General features: G+C 42.4%; 1 protein-coding gene across 1 annotated transcript in view; it reads right to left on the bottom strand.

Annotated features, from left to right (window-relative positions):
* Positions 1-2,167: 2,167 nt before the first annotated feature.
* The window catches only part of AP2B1 (adaptor related protein complex 2 subunit beta 1), an 84,607-nt gene continuing 69,882 nt past the window's right edge, over positions 2,168-16,892 (bottom strand). The window contains exons 21-22 of the mRNA XM_070946101.1: positions 5,683-5,837; positions 2,168-4,202 (exon numbers count right to left, since the gene is read on the bottom strand). Of these exons, the coding sequence (XP_070802202.1) occupies positions 4,128-4,202; positions 5,683-5,837 (230 nt within the window). The 3' untranslated portion in view covers positions 2,168-4,127. The remainder of the gene's footprint in view (positions 4,203-5,682; positions 5,838-16,892) is intronic.

Here is a 16,892-nt window from a genome sequence, read left to right on the forward strand (position 1 = left end):
ATGCAGTAGCAGTTTCAAACAGGTCTGGGCCTTGCCTGCTACTTTTATTTCATTTTGGTCTTTGGCCACCAGCTCTATTGATGTTGGGCATGTGGCTTTACCTCACTGATCTGGAGGTGGAAGAGCTTCAAAGCATTTATTCTTGTAAAACAGCTTCCACTTGTCTCATTGCAAGGGACACATCTTGAAAATGCTATGGTTCTTAAGTTTCTAGGTCATCCTTTTTACTATCTAAATGTTGACAAAAAGATAACTACTGTATGTGCCTTCCTCCATCCCACCCTGCCGATGGGAATTGGCATTGAGCTCTGGCAGGAAGTCCTTTAAAACTAGGAGAAGCAGGAGTCTTCTATGACTTCACTTGGTCTTAGTACATCCAGAAGTAATTGGTAAGTCAGAGTAACTGGAGCTCTGCATGGAAGAGTCAGAGGATCTCTGCCTGGGACAACTTCCTTGAGGGCCAGGCACAAATCTTCATGACTTGGGATCCTGCAAGCTTCAGAGTGTCACTGGCCTCTTTGCTATGAAACCAACAATCTTGAGCTAGCACTGCAACTTCAAATCCCTGAGTTACACAATGCCATCATGCCTTCTGGATCGTCTAATAGCAATAGCCCTTAAGACTTATATACTGCTTCACAGTGCTTTACAGCCCTCTCTAAGCAGTTTACAGAGTCAGCCTATTGCCCCCAACAATCTGGGTCCTCATTTTACCCACCTCGGAGGAAGGATGGAAGGCTGAGTCAACCTTGAGCCGCTCAGAATCGAACTCCTGGAGTGAGCAGTGAGTTAGCCCTGCAGTACTGCATTCCAACCGCTGTGCCATCACGGCTCTTGCGCAACATATGGCAGTTGTACAATGACAACACAAACATATCTGTGGTTATTTTATTACAGGAATCAGACTAAGCCGAAAGCAGGATGCTCAAGAACTCCCAGTTATTAAGAGGCAGATGATGAAGTGGTTATTGAGGTTCTACTGATCTGTCAGCTAGGGGTATTGAATTTGGTTTGCCTCTGCAGGTCACTGAAATCACAGCCTTTAGACTTTCCAAAGGAGATTCAAGATGCAGGAAAAGAGCCAATGAAGACATTTACGACCCAGTGGGACTTCTTGATTAAGCCATGAACCCCAAGATGTTCATGAAGGAACTAAGAGTTTGGAAATGCAGTTTGAGATACCTGACTGAAAAGAGCCAAGGTCTCTTGTGGTTATGAAGCAAGCAGGATGGAATTGCAGGTAGTCCTTGATATATGACTGTAATTAAGCCCAGTAAGTCATTACACCGTAAGTCGAGGCAATGGCACTCATGTGACTGGAAGTTATTTTCTGGCCTTTTTTTACAGTAGACATTAAGTAAATGTGGTTGTTAATTTGAATGGGACTTTTGCTAGAAACTGGCAAAAAGCATCATGAATCATGGTCATTAAGCAAGGACTCCCTATAGGATCATAAGGACTTGCCCAGTGAAATATATATTTCTGATTTTGACAGGCATAGTTTGACCAGAACTTAAGAGTAAATTCTACTGAGTTGCCTATTATGTTCACAGATGAGTGATTCTTTAAATTCCAAATAAGAAAAGGACCAAAAGGTGCTTTTTCAACAGGCAACTGGACTTTCTGGTTTTTCTTTGAAGATGTTTTGCTTCTCATCCAAGAAGCTTCTTCAGCTCTGACTGGATGGTGGGGAATGGAAGATTTATACTCATTGCAGATGGCTGGTCATTGTACATTGGGGAAACAAAACAACCACTTCATAAAAACATGGCACAACATAGGAGAATAAACCCATCAGGACAAGATTCAGCAGTCCACCTGCATTTAAAAGACAAAGGCCTCTTTTGAAGACAGCAAAGGCCACATTTTGGACAGAAAGGACCGTTGGTTTGAAAGAGGGGTTAAAGAGGCCATCTGTGTCAAAACAGCCCTCTCTCAACAGAGGGGGAGGGATAAGGCATCATCTCTTTCCAGTCTACAGTCCTTTCAACAGTTCCAAGAAGGCTCCACATCCATTTGCACTACACAGGTGACTCTGACAACACAGATAAACCTCCAGGTGGCCTCAAAGACTCTCTAAAAGAATGCAAATGACTAGCTGGCTGCAAGGAATATAAATCCTTCCTTCCCCACCATCCAGTCAGAGCTGAAGAAGTTTCTTGGATGAGAAGTGAAATGTCTTCAAAGAAAAACAAGAAAGTCCAGTTGCCTCTTGAAAAAGCACCTTTGGGACAACCATGACCTGGATGATTGAGAGTCTCCATCGACAAATAAGAAGAGGCTTTTCCACCAAACCCACAATGTTATCTTGGCCTAGTTCTATATACAAGTTTCAAAGGCAATGCAGCAGCCCACTGGAAAGTTTATGCGTGCTCCTTGTGCAGGGGTAGGTGGGTGGAGGAAACCGAAGTCTCCCGGGAATAGCCTGCATCATTGCAATGCAGGATTTGCTCAGAGGATCTCCTAGACACCACATCTCCCAGATTGGGTGGGAAATAAAACAGCTACCAGAAAGAGGACAATGGAGATGGGGGCATAGGAGAAAAAAGGCAGACAAGCCAGGGGGCAGCTGACATGGAGGGAAAAGACCATCTTATCTTTCCTTAGACAGAACATGTTAGGGGGCTAACGGTGAAACCTGAATTCCACATAACGTGTTTCACAAACTTTAAGTTTGAAGGGCATAGATCCTTGCTAAAGGTTATACTGTGGTGAAATGAAGATGGTTGGAGTGGAGAGCCCATTTCAGCCACACTGGGGTATGGCTTGAATCTGGCACATTTGGATGCTTCGGTACCTGTACCCCGAGAACGTGGATTTTGGCAATCATGAGGATATATCCGAAGAACCAAATCTTCCTTTCTTATGTATAGCACAGGGTGAAGTATTGTATATGTTGTTTGTAATGTTAGTAATTAAAAAAAAAAAAATCTGGCACATTTATGTGGTGGCAGAAAAATATCACTGCTTTAAGTTTCCAGAGAGATTCCATTACAGAGATGGCAAAGAAGGGCACTGTAGGAGTTTGCCCAGTGAGATTGACACCCAGGTCAAAAGGAAACTGTAACTGGATTAAACTGCCAGGATAACCAAACTGCCTTTTCTGCTGCCTTTTTTCTTTTCCCAGTCTTGCTACCTACTATTCTTCTTTACTTCTAAAGCCACTGTCTTGGCTGCCATGTTTTCTTTTCAAAGAGACCACATATGCACAAAGCTATCAGAACCCGCTGTTTAATCGGCAGCACAGGAAATGAGACTATGGAGCTGTGGTGCTGACTGATGCATGCAGGGGCAGCAATGCCTCTCAATTTTCATCCCTGGGAGCTCGAAGAGCAATAGATTGTCTCTTCAGCTACAAACCCTCAGGTGTCCACAGGATTAGGTTTAGTGAATGGGGGATTTTCAGTCTATAAGGGAGGGCAGGCAAGGAGAGGCCTTAAATAATAATAATAAACTACAATTCGTACCAGGTAATCGAATTTCCCAAGGTTAAATCAATAAGCCAGCATTGGTTTCCTTGCAAAAGTTGTACAACTAGTCTTGTTTCAATGCCCCTCCTTTATTCCTGCTTATTGTAGACAGCTGGTTCATTACAAAAATTAATCAGCAGTATGCAAATACAAAAGAATAATAAAGTGCAGTGTGTGTGTTTTCTCTCAGATGCCTCTGGCTAGGCAGAGTGTATGTGTGTGTGTGTGTGTGTGCATGTGCATTTATTAAAACGAAGAAGCATATTACAAAATATTAACCAGAGGCCGACAGTGGTTTAGAAAATGCAAAGCATTGGCACGAGATGAAGAAGCCACAGGAACAAACGAGACGGACATGGCACACAGGACTGCAAAAACAGCTGATGCGGAGTGGTTACAAAATTCTCACAGATGCTAAAAGTATCAAATGCAACATCCCCTACTGTTACCGGCACGTGGACACTACTTGCTACCTTGGTTTAGCCTCAGCATCTGGAGCTGAGATCTCGGACACAACACAGAGCTGCTTTTCCCAGATCGAGGGAAGGAATGTTCTTGGCCTACACCAACACACGGGCGATGGCAGTAGATGTGGAGTTCGCCCCCGCTCCCGTTTCTCATGTGGTGAGGTGCTGGCAGTGGTGGTGGTTTGACAGATCAGTTTTTCAAAATGGCATCGTAGACTTGGTAGACGTACTGGGAGACTTCAGGGGCTCGGCACTTCAGAGACAGCTGTTGGAGAAAAGAGGGAAGGGGAATTATTTCAGGAGCCCCTGAGCAATACCAAGCAAAAGAGCCTTGGTACTACAGTGGTTTAAAGCACCCTGTTATTAACACAGCTGCCTGCAATTTACTGCTGGTTCGAATCTCTCCAAGGCTCAAGGTTGACTCAGCCTTCCATCCTTTCTAAGGTAGGTTAAATGAGGACCCAGTTTGTGGGGGCAATAAGCTGACTTTGTATAAATATACAAAAGTATGAAGGCTATTGCTTAACGCACTGTAAGCCGCCCTGAGTCTCCGGAGAAGGGCGGCATATAAATCAAATTAAAAAAAAAACAAAAAAAAACACCAATGGTGGACTGTTGTGGGGCAGAGCTAAAAACTTCATGAAGATAGCAAAAGCCCCTTCAATTCAACACCATGTCTGGCATTACTAATCAGAATTTAGTTTTTCTTTGTGTAAAAAAAAAAAACTGGCCAGGAAAGCTTGCCCAACAAGCTAAACCTCTGTGTGCTGCGTGGTTGATGTACTCTAATCAGACCATCACATTCAACAATAAAATGGCATATTTATCTGATTGCAGCATGTTCTGCCAGCACAACTGCCCTTCATTAACCTGGCTTGAGGGTTGAGGGTGAAACCAGCCAATTTTCCTCTTATGTATAAGGGTTCAATCATTTCATGGAATAAATGAGAGGAAAGGGACTTGGTGCCTACCAGATGGAGTGAATTCCAAGCCTAATCAATTATTGGCAACCTGACCATGATAACAAAGACGAGTGTTGGAGACGTGCTCACTGGACAGGCCCAAAATTTGTCAGTCAGTGGATTCATTAAAGATGATTTTCTTTAATTAGGCAACAGCTTTAGTATTTTCATCTGTCCTCCAAATTTCCCAAAGTGATCATTTGAAATGCGGTTATGATATTTAACTGAACTTCTTGAAAACCTGGAGTACAGGTAGTCCTCAACTTACGGCAGTTTGTTTAGCGACCGTTCAAAGTTAACCATGGCATTGAAAAAAGTGACTGGTGACCATGTTTCACACTTATGACCATTGCAGCCTCCCCATGGTTAGGTGATCAAGATTCAGATGCTGGGCAACTGGCTTGTGCTTATGACAGCTTCAGTGTCCCAGGGCCATGTGATCATCTTCTGCGACCATCTGATGAGCAACATCAATGGGGACGCCAGATTCACTTAAGATCCGTGTTACTAACCTAACAACTGCAATGATTCACTTAAAAGAACTGTGACAAGAAAGATTGTAAAATGGGACAAAACTCACGTAACAAATGCTTCACTTAGCAACCGAAATTTTGAGCTCAACTGTGATTGTAAATTGAGGACTACCTGTACTTCCTTTTAAGTTGTGAGCACCAGCTCAGTGATAGTTTCCCCAAGGAAATAGCAAGTTAAGACAGAAAGAAGAAAGGTGAGATTGAAACAAGAGCCTAGAGGTTCAGGGCATAAATAAAAACAGGATCTTACCGTATAGTTGGGATTGCCAGGCTGAATGCGTAGTTCGGCCAGTATCCAGATGCCATTGGTAAGCTTCAGTGACTGGTACAGCATGTCCTGGCCTTCCACATTTCTCTTGGCAATGGTATATATGTTGTTGTTCTGGAGCTTACTGGAAACAGTATCTAACAGAAGAAAGCAAACCTCATTAGATTTTGGTAACCTTCCAAGCATATCACCTGTCTTGAGATCATACCAAGCATATCACCTGTTTTGAGATCAAACCAAGCATATCACCTGTCTTGAGATCATACCAAGAGACAATCTAGAAAATTGTAACAGTACAAATTGCTATCACTGGAACATGCTTCCTTGCTTGCTGTGCCAGCATTCTCTTCGTGCCAACTATTCGGGCCCACCATTCAACATTAGGGATAAGAGTCCACTTGACAATCTACTTCCATTCTGTTTTTGACCCTTTGTCTCCCTCTGCCTGATAGATGAGCTGAACATGCAGTACCATGCAAGATGGCAGGGCTCTGGGGCTGGAACAATCTCCTAAGAAGAGACCCACTCGGGTTACAAAGGGCCCAGTTCTAAAGAGACTATCCCAGATTTGGGGCAAAAGATGAGCGGCCATTTTAATACTCATTCCTTCTCTCTTTGTATGTGTGTTCATGGATAATTCAGCAATTGCATATTTATTAGCTGTTAGGGGCCAACAGCAGAAGAGAAGGTTGCCAGTGCCTGCTCTTTCAAAGCCTCTGTGGGAATCAGAGTACTGAGTAGGTGGGTCTCTGGTTTGCCTTCCTACCTTCTAAATTGTTCTGCTTTTGACCGGGTAACTAAGAAAAGGTGGGGGAGAGAGAGACACAAGTCCCTACTTATGAGGAGTGTAGAGTCAAGATCTTCAGGAGTTAACGCTTGTCATCCTCACTTTCCAAGGCTTCCTTTCCATTCATATTTCTTCCTTAATTGCCAGAAGATTCCATACTGCGCAATATCCTCCCCAAATGCTGTATCATTAATGTAGAGCAAAGCTGGGAAATGCAGCAAATATATCCATAAGCCAACAGATGCCTTTGAACGAAACGCTTTCATTTTCTGTGTTCTCCTAATGTAAACAATTCAGAAGAAGCCTCCAAGTGGATCAGGTTAGTGCTGGATCCACTTGAGATCCTAGAATGGTTGACTTAAGGGGTCATGCTGAAGGGGTCATTACTCGCCCCCTCCCTCCCTCACACATATAGAAACATAAACATTCGATCTTTCTTTAACTGCATTCACAATTCAATGGGCTTGCTTTGCCTTTTTCTTGGTTGCTGTGGAAACTGAGACACCCAGGCAACTCATCTTTTCCAGGGATTGTGTCCTCTCTACCCCAATTTTTTTCTCTGAGAAATTCACCGTACAGAACAATCATCCCCTTTCCATGTAGCATTAACAGCTGCTCACCACCATGGAGATTTGAAAGCATGACTTCCCCTTGAGAATCCTGGGACAAAAACAGCCTATTTTATTCTATAAGTTTTTGGGGTGTGTTCATGTATCTTAAGCCACTCTGGATTCTTAGCAATTGCCTGACAAGTCCCTGCTGAGCCTATCTGGTGGAGCAGTTAAGGTAGCAAGCTGCAACCAAAGATTCTAGTCCCCCGAGCCTCATAGCCAGTTGGGTGACATTGGGCCAGTCACTCTCTCAGCCCGAGGAAAAAGGCAATGGCAAACCACTTCTGAAATCTTGCCAAGAAAACTGCAAGGACAGTCCAGCAAGACAAAGAGCTGACTTGAAGACACCAAAATAAATACATAATTTTTTTAAAAAAAACTCTGTAATCACTTACATACTGTCCTTACAAATATTAATTCTCCAAACTTATTTTAAAAAATCATATATTTTATAAACTAAGATCTGGTTTGCATTCTGAAGGATTCCAAAACAGCACAATACAATTGGGTTAATTTCCATGGTCACAAACAACTTGGAGCCCAAATACAAATTTTGATTCAGAATCCAAATATCCATGTAATCCTTCTGACTGTCCCTGGAAATTAACTACAGTCTAGATTCTCTTTGACAGAACTGGGTGAAAAGTGCAGGAAAAGTAGTCCCATTTGAGGGGATGAGGAATGCCAAATTTCAAATAAATAGGTTCAGGGACTTTAAGACACACACACACAAAACACCTTCAACTTTTATGTTTATTTTCAGACTTTTTCTTCAGATTCAGGAATTTCCAGCAAAATAGCTGCCTCTGCAATGATCAAACCTGCTGTTTCAGAGGAGGATATACATGAGGGCTGTCCAAGAGAGACTTTGATAATTTCAGCATGTTCCCTTTTTTGTGGCAATTAATATTAAAATGACATGGAGATTAGAAGTGGCTCTAGTTAAGAAGCCGGCAAGATTTCAGGAGAGTTAATGAGCTGGGTTTGGGGGAACAACGGATATAGATATGGGAAGAGAGGAGAGTAAATCTTTTTAACAGGAGAATCATGACTGAAGCCAGTCAAGTTGGATGCACATTGACCTAAGAGTAATTGTAAGCTCTTTGGCGCAGGGGATGCATTCTCTTTACCCCCACATTGTGCATTTAATACATTAATTAGTTTCTTTTTTAAAAAAAAAACTGGTAAGGGTCTCCTTTGGGGAACATAATCATTCCCTTTCCTTCAAAGGTGTCCATGTCAGTCAGCCAGCTTTTCCTCCCTTTCCCTCCCAGTCCTCCCATGCCAAGACTGATGTCAGCTTCTCAGGGAATGAGCCAGGTTGCTAGGCAACATTGCCCGGCAGTGCCTGACACGTGAGGTAGACCGGCATGGGCATGTGACGGGCTTGCCTTTATAAATGGGACCCTGTACAGAGTGGCAGCACAACCTTAGCACCAAATGGGGCAAATCATTTGGCAAAGATTCCTGGAGAGGCACGGAACTTGAAAGGAACACCCCTCCCCATTTGCTATTGGTTTATCCCAAGAAAGCTTGGTTGCTGTTAAAAATACTTTGGATTCCATCAGAGCATCCCTTTATGATGATCTTTTGGAGGAGGAAACAAAAACCTGCAGTCAAAAATTAGCCCAGGCAATGGCAGTCCCTCCAGAAGTAACACTCTCCAAAACTTTTTTTCCTTTTTAAAGAAGTGTTAAGCATCTGAATTGATGCACCTCCATTTCAGGAGATGGTTCAGTTGATGCCAGAAGACAGAAATTTATCTTGCGTTGAATATATTGAGCATACATTTCAGGGGATTATACTGAACCTAAGTAAACTGCCGTTAGAGCCAAAGACTTGGATAGATGGTTCTAATCTAGGCTGACTAATAGGGAACTCATTTGACCTCAAAAAACCATGGTACTGCTACAGGTAATACCATACCTTATACTAGGGGTGTCCAGCCTTGGCAAGACCACAAAAGATGATTGGGGAGGAGACAGCATGAGGGGCCCCAACATTTTCTTTAAATTTGATCACGGAACATGAACTGCTGCCGTACAAGCCTATCCATTATTCCACACTGGCTTTGTGGTGGGATGTAGTCTGGATTCCCATGAGGGAGGGGCAGAATCCCAGAGGACAAAGAGATCGCTGACTTCAGATGGTTTGATTGGCGGGAAGAGAGTTAAGACGGCTCCTCCCTAGCAATTCTCAGGGTTTATCTTTAGCGATGCAAGTTGTCGCCTTAGTCTGGCAAGAATTCTGTCCAGAGGGGAGGAACAATAAAGGAAACTGTTCAAAAGTAATTCTACGTGTTTTTCTTGGTTCTTGGGGCCTGACAGGCATTAATCATATACAGTTTACGACATTATACCTAGGAGGCCTAGGTACATTGCGACTGTTTGTGTTTGTTCCACTCGCAAGGGGGGCTGCCAACCTTTTTCAGGCTCTTCCACACAACATAATAAGTACAGCCCTAACAAAGCTTTCTCTAAACCCATCCCTTCCCCCTTGCAGCTCTCATTATGATGGCATTTAAATACAGCCTTGACTACCCTAATTCCTGCTCAGCAGAATTATTCTGACATGTGTGAGAGAACACCCCCAGCCTGCTATCATCGGAAAGGCACTGGCTTTGTGATCAGAGATTTAATTGCTACGCTTATGCCTTTCTGACACTCTGAACTTAAGTTACTGCAGGAGGGTGACCTTGCAACTAAGGATGGGGGTGGCAGCAGATTAGGAGAGAAGGCAAGCTCCGAGCACACAAGGAATCTGACATCGAGAGTGTACCTTGGCTTAGTCGGACACAAGCCTGCGATTGTGCGAAACACCTACTTTAGAAACGGCATGCCTGCTTTTCTTTTGTAGTGATAATTGGGCGTTGGAACATTTTAGAAAGGGGGCAAGGAAAGTGGTTGGTGATGTGTATTTGTGTGGGGGGAGAGGGGGCAATGGCTGTTAGAAATAGCAAGCTGAGAAACAAATGGAATTTTATTCCACGGAAACCAGACTCCATCCTTGTAACTCGTTGCCTGAAGGAAACCTCAATGCGCCGACTTACTTTGATTTGAAGACATTTTGAGCACAAGCAAACTTTCTGCCATCCTGAAAAGCTTACCGTATATAAAATTGATTTTCTTCCTCTAAAATATTTTTGATTATAAAAGATTGTACAGCTTAGTTGAGGCCATAGTAGACATTTTGTGGAAACACTGCAATATAGTAACTAAACATAGACTCTGAGCTACTGAGCCTTATGGATAAAATTAGTATTGTTGCTAATTAAATCCTTGTCTTCTGCTGAAAATAAGCTCAGCTAACTGAATCATCAACTGAACTAGTATCTTTCTCCTACTTTCCTTATCGTCCTAATAGTGGTTTCCCAATTTTAAGATTTAGATTACAGCAGCCTACCTATTTCTATGGATTTTGTCAAATAGGTCAGGCCAATTTCTAGCAATATTGCACAAGGAACATGACCAATGCTAAGGAATGAAGGAATGTTTAGTTCAATAGCTGGATAGATACAGTATTATCACACCAGATGTAAAGTACTACCCACATGGTTTAAGATAGCAATCCCCTAGCAGGAAATAAATCTATAGTATAGAGCAGTGGGTCTCAACCTTCCTAATGCCGCGACCCTTTAATGCAGTTCCTCATGTTGTGGTGACCCCCAACCATAAAATTATTCCTAAAACCATTGAAAATATGTGCTTTCCGATGGTCTTAGGCGACCCCTGTGAAAGGGTTGTTCGACCCCCAAAGGGGTCCCGACCCACAGGTTGAGAACCACTGGTATAGAGATTTATTTCATACCAGCGGATTGCTACCTTAATGCTACAGGCAGATTTAGTAGCTTCAGTGACTCTTGATGCAAGAGACTGATGTAAATTGGAATATAAACTCCAGGTAAAGTCATCCTTGCCAACAAAATCAAAAGGGGAGAGGTGACTTTAAGAGTAATATACAGCAGAGGTTGAGGCAGATGTGCTCTGCAGGTATGAGTGTAAGGAATTAAGAAAATGCATGGGCATGGTTGCAGCAAATAAACATGTGTAGGCACAATACCAGATAATGAGCATCCTATATTGGAAGGCATTCCTCTAGTTACTAGGAAAGAAATGCAGGTTTGTAAAATAGTGAAGCCTGAGTGCATTAATACTTTATTACATAGTATTACTTTTTACACTCAGCTGCCAGTTTGTTTTGAATTTTATCTTTAGTGTTGTGTACTTTAAGGTTTGATATTGTGGTTTAAATTGTTTTCACCATCCATATAAAACAAAATAAATAGGACTTCCAAGGAAGGTATGGTGAATTGAAGATGACTCTGCGAAAGCAGAACTAACAACTGTGGCAAAGACCAAGGAACCAGTGAATACACCGGCTCTTGGAACCTCTCTGGGTAAGAAGATGACGGGAGATTGCACACATGCACTCCAGGTGGTTCTTCCTCATGAGGAGATAGCAGGATTGATGGTTTTCTGTGGGTTTGAACACCTGGAGGCAATGGGATTAGGCATATTGCTCACTGAAGGACACTAAGTTTGCAAACTTCACATTTTAATCACTTGGAAATTACCCTTTAATTACTTCTAAACTATTAGAGACCTTTGAAACAACTACTCTGAAAACACTGGGTGAGCCTGCCAATTCTGAATGAAAGAAAACATTAATTGTAAGAATTTAAAGAATCTGAATTAAACAGCAACAAGCTAAATACAATGTTGATCTTAGAAACAAACTGGAAGATTTCAATTTGTTTTTCAATTGAATTGTACAGATTATATGTTATACTAAAGGTGGGGGAAAATCTGAAGTGATTTATTTTGGTCTGATTCTTTTTTTTTTTACATCTCAAAAAACTGGCATTTTAACAGGGGTGTGTAGATTTTTTAATATTCACTGTACATTACCTCTGGTAACCTTTTAAAGACTTTCTGCTGATACCAAGACTGAAAAGATGTTTTATGGATTTGTTTAAAGATAACTGATGCTAAATGTGATTAGGAGATAAATGGCTGTAACTTTAGAGGGGGTGAAGAGTCACCAAAATTGTTTATACAGTTGGAAAGTTGGAAGTCACCTGTTTATATATTTATTCTTTTATGATATTCCTACTTTTCTCCTTCTCTTTTATCTGGCACTTTTTATTCCTTCTTTCTATTCTCTTGTCCTTAAGTTTAGTTTGCATTAGATTTTACTATTATAATAAAAATTCTTAAACATTCACCCACAAATAAATGTGGCCAGTCTCTCTTTCTCTTGATTTCATAGAAACAGTCATGAGGACGATAAGTAGGGCATAGTTTATTGCCAACATTTGCAGGCAACATACACTGAAAGTCTACACTAGAGCACCACTGAATGCATAACTTTGGAATCAAATTGACTATATAGTAGGAAACAGAATATGAATAAATGTAATTCAGTCAGTCAGGATTTTTCAGATGCAGACTGTGCAACAGAGCATGAATTGATGATGTCAAGTACATAGATTAAACTTCAAAAATTAGTCAAGTGAATATGTTAGCCATATTTTACCTTGAAGTCATACAATCAGATACAAAGATTAATGTAAGGAACGTATTCAATTACACTTTCATGTGGGGAAAAAAACTTGAGAAGTTAGATAAGAAAACAAAAATGATACACAAATAGATGGTGTATCCCTAGTTGGCTGGGCAATTCAGAGCTGAAGTCCACACATCTTGAAAGTTGCCACGTTTGAAAAGACATGATCTTGATCTAGAACAGGGCTGTCAAACTCGCATTGTCACGGCAGCGTCACGTGACATATCGGGACTTTCCCCCCCTTTGCTAAACTAGGTGTGGGCAGGACCAGCGCATGACGCATCTGGCCTGTGGGCCGCGAGTTTGACAGCCCTGATCTAGAACCTGCATTTGCACAGTTCCTCATCTGAATCTTGATTTGACTAGATCAGTTTGGGTAATTCCAATCTTGTTGTAGGACAACTTTTGGATCCTGTGATTGAAAACTTTCCAGCGTTTCAAAGGCTGTACACAGCCACGTTCCCCGATAATGAGCTTCCTCGCCCATAACAAAAAAAGTGGTGGGAAGTGAAGCCTTTCAAAAGTGAGCTATCATTGGGGAAGTGACAGCGTGTGTGGGAATCTGCCAGTCTCACTCGGTTTGTGACGAACGTGAAAAATGGGTCATGTGTAATAAGCAAGATTTTATTTCATTAGATTGGCTTTCCCCATCTCCCGAGCTGATGTTTTGCTCTCACAGCAATTAGAGAGGTTTTCTGGGCTGCCTTTCCCTCCTGCGCGCCCACCCCCCAAACTTGCTGGAGTCTGAAGATTGGGGCTGCCAAGATTTGCAGGAGAAAGACAGAGGCAGCAATATTGCCAGCTAGATGTGTACTACTCTGCTGGGAGCAATGAGGTTGGCAGGAAAATCTACAGAAGCTCAGCTGATGATTTCCTAAGAAAAGGAACTTGTAATGAAGAGGTGGGCAACAGGAGGCTCCTCGGAGGTGTGCAAGATTCTGAATCCCCTAATATCCTTCCCCTAAAAGTATTTTTTTATAGTTAAAAGAATTCACCAAAACATTGCACAAAAACCCAGGAAGAAAAAATAGAACTCAAGGCCTGCTCAGTATGGGACATACTCTCACCTGTTATGCATTTTGGCACCAAATGGCTGCTCGCATCTGTTATAACAATGGGGAACATTCTCTCTCTCTTCTCCTGTAAGGGTTTCAAGCATGCATTGCCTGGAGTGGAATCTCTTTGGCATTCTAATTCTCTGAGTTCCAATAATAATGTAGCCCCATGCAAGCAGAGGAAGATGCTTGGAGGAGGCCTCAAGGCTGTTGATGCATGATTGTTTTAAAGATTAAAAATGTCTTGACAATACCACCTATTTCCACATAAAACATAGGTTTGCTTTGTGAGGGCCAAGCCCACTCATTGCCCCAGATTACACAGAATTTCAGGCAAACTTTCCTATCAGCAATATAACATAATTTAAATACATTTGTGTTACCCAAAAGTCTGACAGATAAAATAACCTCATTCCTTTATTAATATGCACTTTATATTAGTGGCTTTTGGTCAAGCACATTTGATGTTTTGAAAATATGATGGGGGAGCTCTAGCAAAGGGGTCCCTCATTCACAAATTTTTTTTACTACAGGGACATAACTGGTTGCAAAGCCCAATTTATGGAAATAGCACTTGTCTCCTCATAAAACCTTCTATTTCCAGAAGATATTGTGTATTCTGCTTATTCTTTCTCCTTCTGTCTAGTCAGATGGATGTACTTACAAATAAAGTGCTGTGCTATAGCTCCATTTTTTATTTTCTGAAAAAGTGTTCCTATCTTATTCTCTCATAAATTGCATCTCCACTGCATGCCTTTCTCTGCCCTTCCACTCCCACTCAAACCCAGGGTGGCTTAGCAGTAGAGAATAGACAACAGAGGCTCAGTGTGAACAGAAATCATTCCACAGGGCTGGTGCTGCAACGGTACAACCGCCATTCCTGCCATCAGCTCCCCTCATTTCCCTGGAGTAGGGAACAATTAACAGCTTTTTCTGAAAACAGCTGATCAGTTGAGCTAATTTTCGTTGAAAGAGGTGGACCAATAAGCAACTACATGCCAGGAGATATAGATCAATATCAACAGATTGAATTGCATATCAAAACCTACATAAAGCCAATGGAGGACATGCAATGCTGATGTTATACGTTCTGACAGCTACAATGTGTCAGTCAATGATCAGCTGCATTTTGTATTAATTGCACGTTTCTCAGCTATTTTAGAATGCATTGCGATTTAGGCAGGTAGCAATGGGGACATGTATTACTGAGTGTAGTAAGATCATTATGGTCCAAATAAAAATGCAATTGATGAAGAAACTAGGTGAAGATTCTCTTGGCCACTGCCTTCAATTACTCATTCTACTCCTACAGTGCCTAGGATGTTATCCAAGTCACATACCTGCTCTCAGGGGTGGTGCCTTCCTTTTGAGAGACAAGAGGAATCATGATGGATCAAGAGTGACTCCATCTTGTTAATATTTAACTTCAGTTTATTACTCCCCATCCAGACCCTCTCATTCTCCTGACACCAAGACAAGACCAGCACTGCATCACTGAATCAGCATGGGGTGGTTAATGTATAATTGAGCATATTAATGTTACTGCATCCTGAACAGAAGGATGATCTCTCCCAGTGGCTTCATTTAAGATCAGGGGTGTCAAACTTGCGTCGTCACGTTGTCGTCACATGACATATTGTGACTTTCCTCCCCTTCGCTAAAATGGGGGTGGGGTGGCCATCGCCTGATGCATCTGGCCTGTGGGCCATGAATTTGACACTCCTGATTTAGATCATAAATAACAGGGAAGTAAACTTGAATGCTGTGACACACATTAGGTGTGTGGCCACTGAACTGAACCACAACTGCCACAGACTGGAACCATTCACTCAGGAAGGAATTGAGCCATTGAAAAACTACCTTCACCTCTAACCTAAGCAAGTGGTCCAATAGGATACCATAATACTGAAAGCCACTGAGAAGTTTAATAGGACCACAAGAGATGCTTTCCCCCACCCAGGTGTTGTGGCCTGCCAGCTGCCAGCAGAGCTGGTGGCAGACTTGGACGATGAGGAGGTTGGGGAGGAACTTGGGCCAGTCTTGGCTCTAATGGATGCTGTGCGTTGGAAGCAGAGATAGAGCCAGGGCCGTCGGACATTTCCCAGCTGCCTTCGGAGTCAGAGATAAGTGGGGAAGAAGAACAGCTGGGGCCTGTTCCAGATGCACGTATGTGCAGAGCTGTCAGGAGAGGAGAACAACTGAGGAACAGGGGCCGACTTGGAAAGAAAGGGACACGTGGACACTGAATGGCCCTTCCCTGGCTGGGGAATAAATAGAAGCAAAAGGGGAATGGTTGTTGCAGGAGACAACAGTTCATATTTCTTGCTTATTGTGGTGGTTCGTGCCTCAGAGACTTATTGCCAGGAATTAATTTTCAGCTTTGTGACTGGAAGCTCTCGGCCTGGCAATTATCTAAGGACTGATAAGGTCTGTTATTGCAATTCACCCTTGGAAGGATTATTGCCTGGACTTTTCTGTGTGTGAATGCCTTTATTTCACAGTAGTTAAATAAAGAGGGTTTTTTTCGCAAGTCTGTTTCTTGGTTCTGCTAAGGCTGGGTCAGAACACCAGGTTTCAACAAGTCATTTACCAGTGTAACCAATGCCATTTCAATCACATGCCCCATGGCTGAAACTGGACTGAAATGATTCAGATAATCCACTTTCTCTAGAGTCCTTTGCAGCTGACTTTCCAGGGAAAGGCTAACAGGTTTACAGTTGTCCAATATGGCTGAATCCATGGAAGGCCTCTTGAGGAGCAGGAGTATCACAGCCTCTTTCAAGGCTGCAACCTTGACACCTTCCCTTGCCCACTAAACAACCAGGAAAGACACGGACTTACAGCACAGGTGGCAGGAGTTATATTAACTCTGTCCACCGACTGGAACACGAAGGCCAAAAAGAAACTCAGTTAATGACGAAGATAGTCGTCATTACATAGTCGTCATAGTCTAGTCACTACATTAGACTCCAAGGCTCTGGCAAATCTGAGTGACTTTATTAAAGTGTTGTGCACAATAATCACAACAGCCCAGCAGGAGACCTTCCTGCTCAACTATCTCCAACAGGAAGTTTTCAATCCTAAATAGGCTGCTGAATTGCACCCCAATGAAGCAATTAAGGGAGAAGAAATATGTATACCTCATTTCCCTTACTGATCTGATATAGGTTCAAA

This window comes from Pituophis catenifer, unplaced genomic scaffold (assembly GCF_029215685.1).
Source record: "Pituophis catenifer annectens isolate HBS135680 unplaced genomic scaffold, rPitCat1.0.hap2 SCAF_1, whole genome shotgun sequence".
NCBI lineage: Eukaryota > Metazoa > Chordata > Lepidosauria > Squamata > Colubridae > Pituophis > Pituophis catenifer.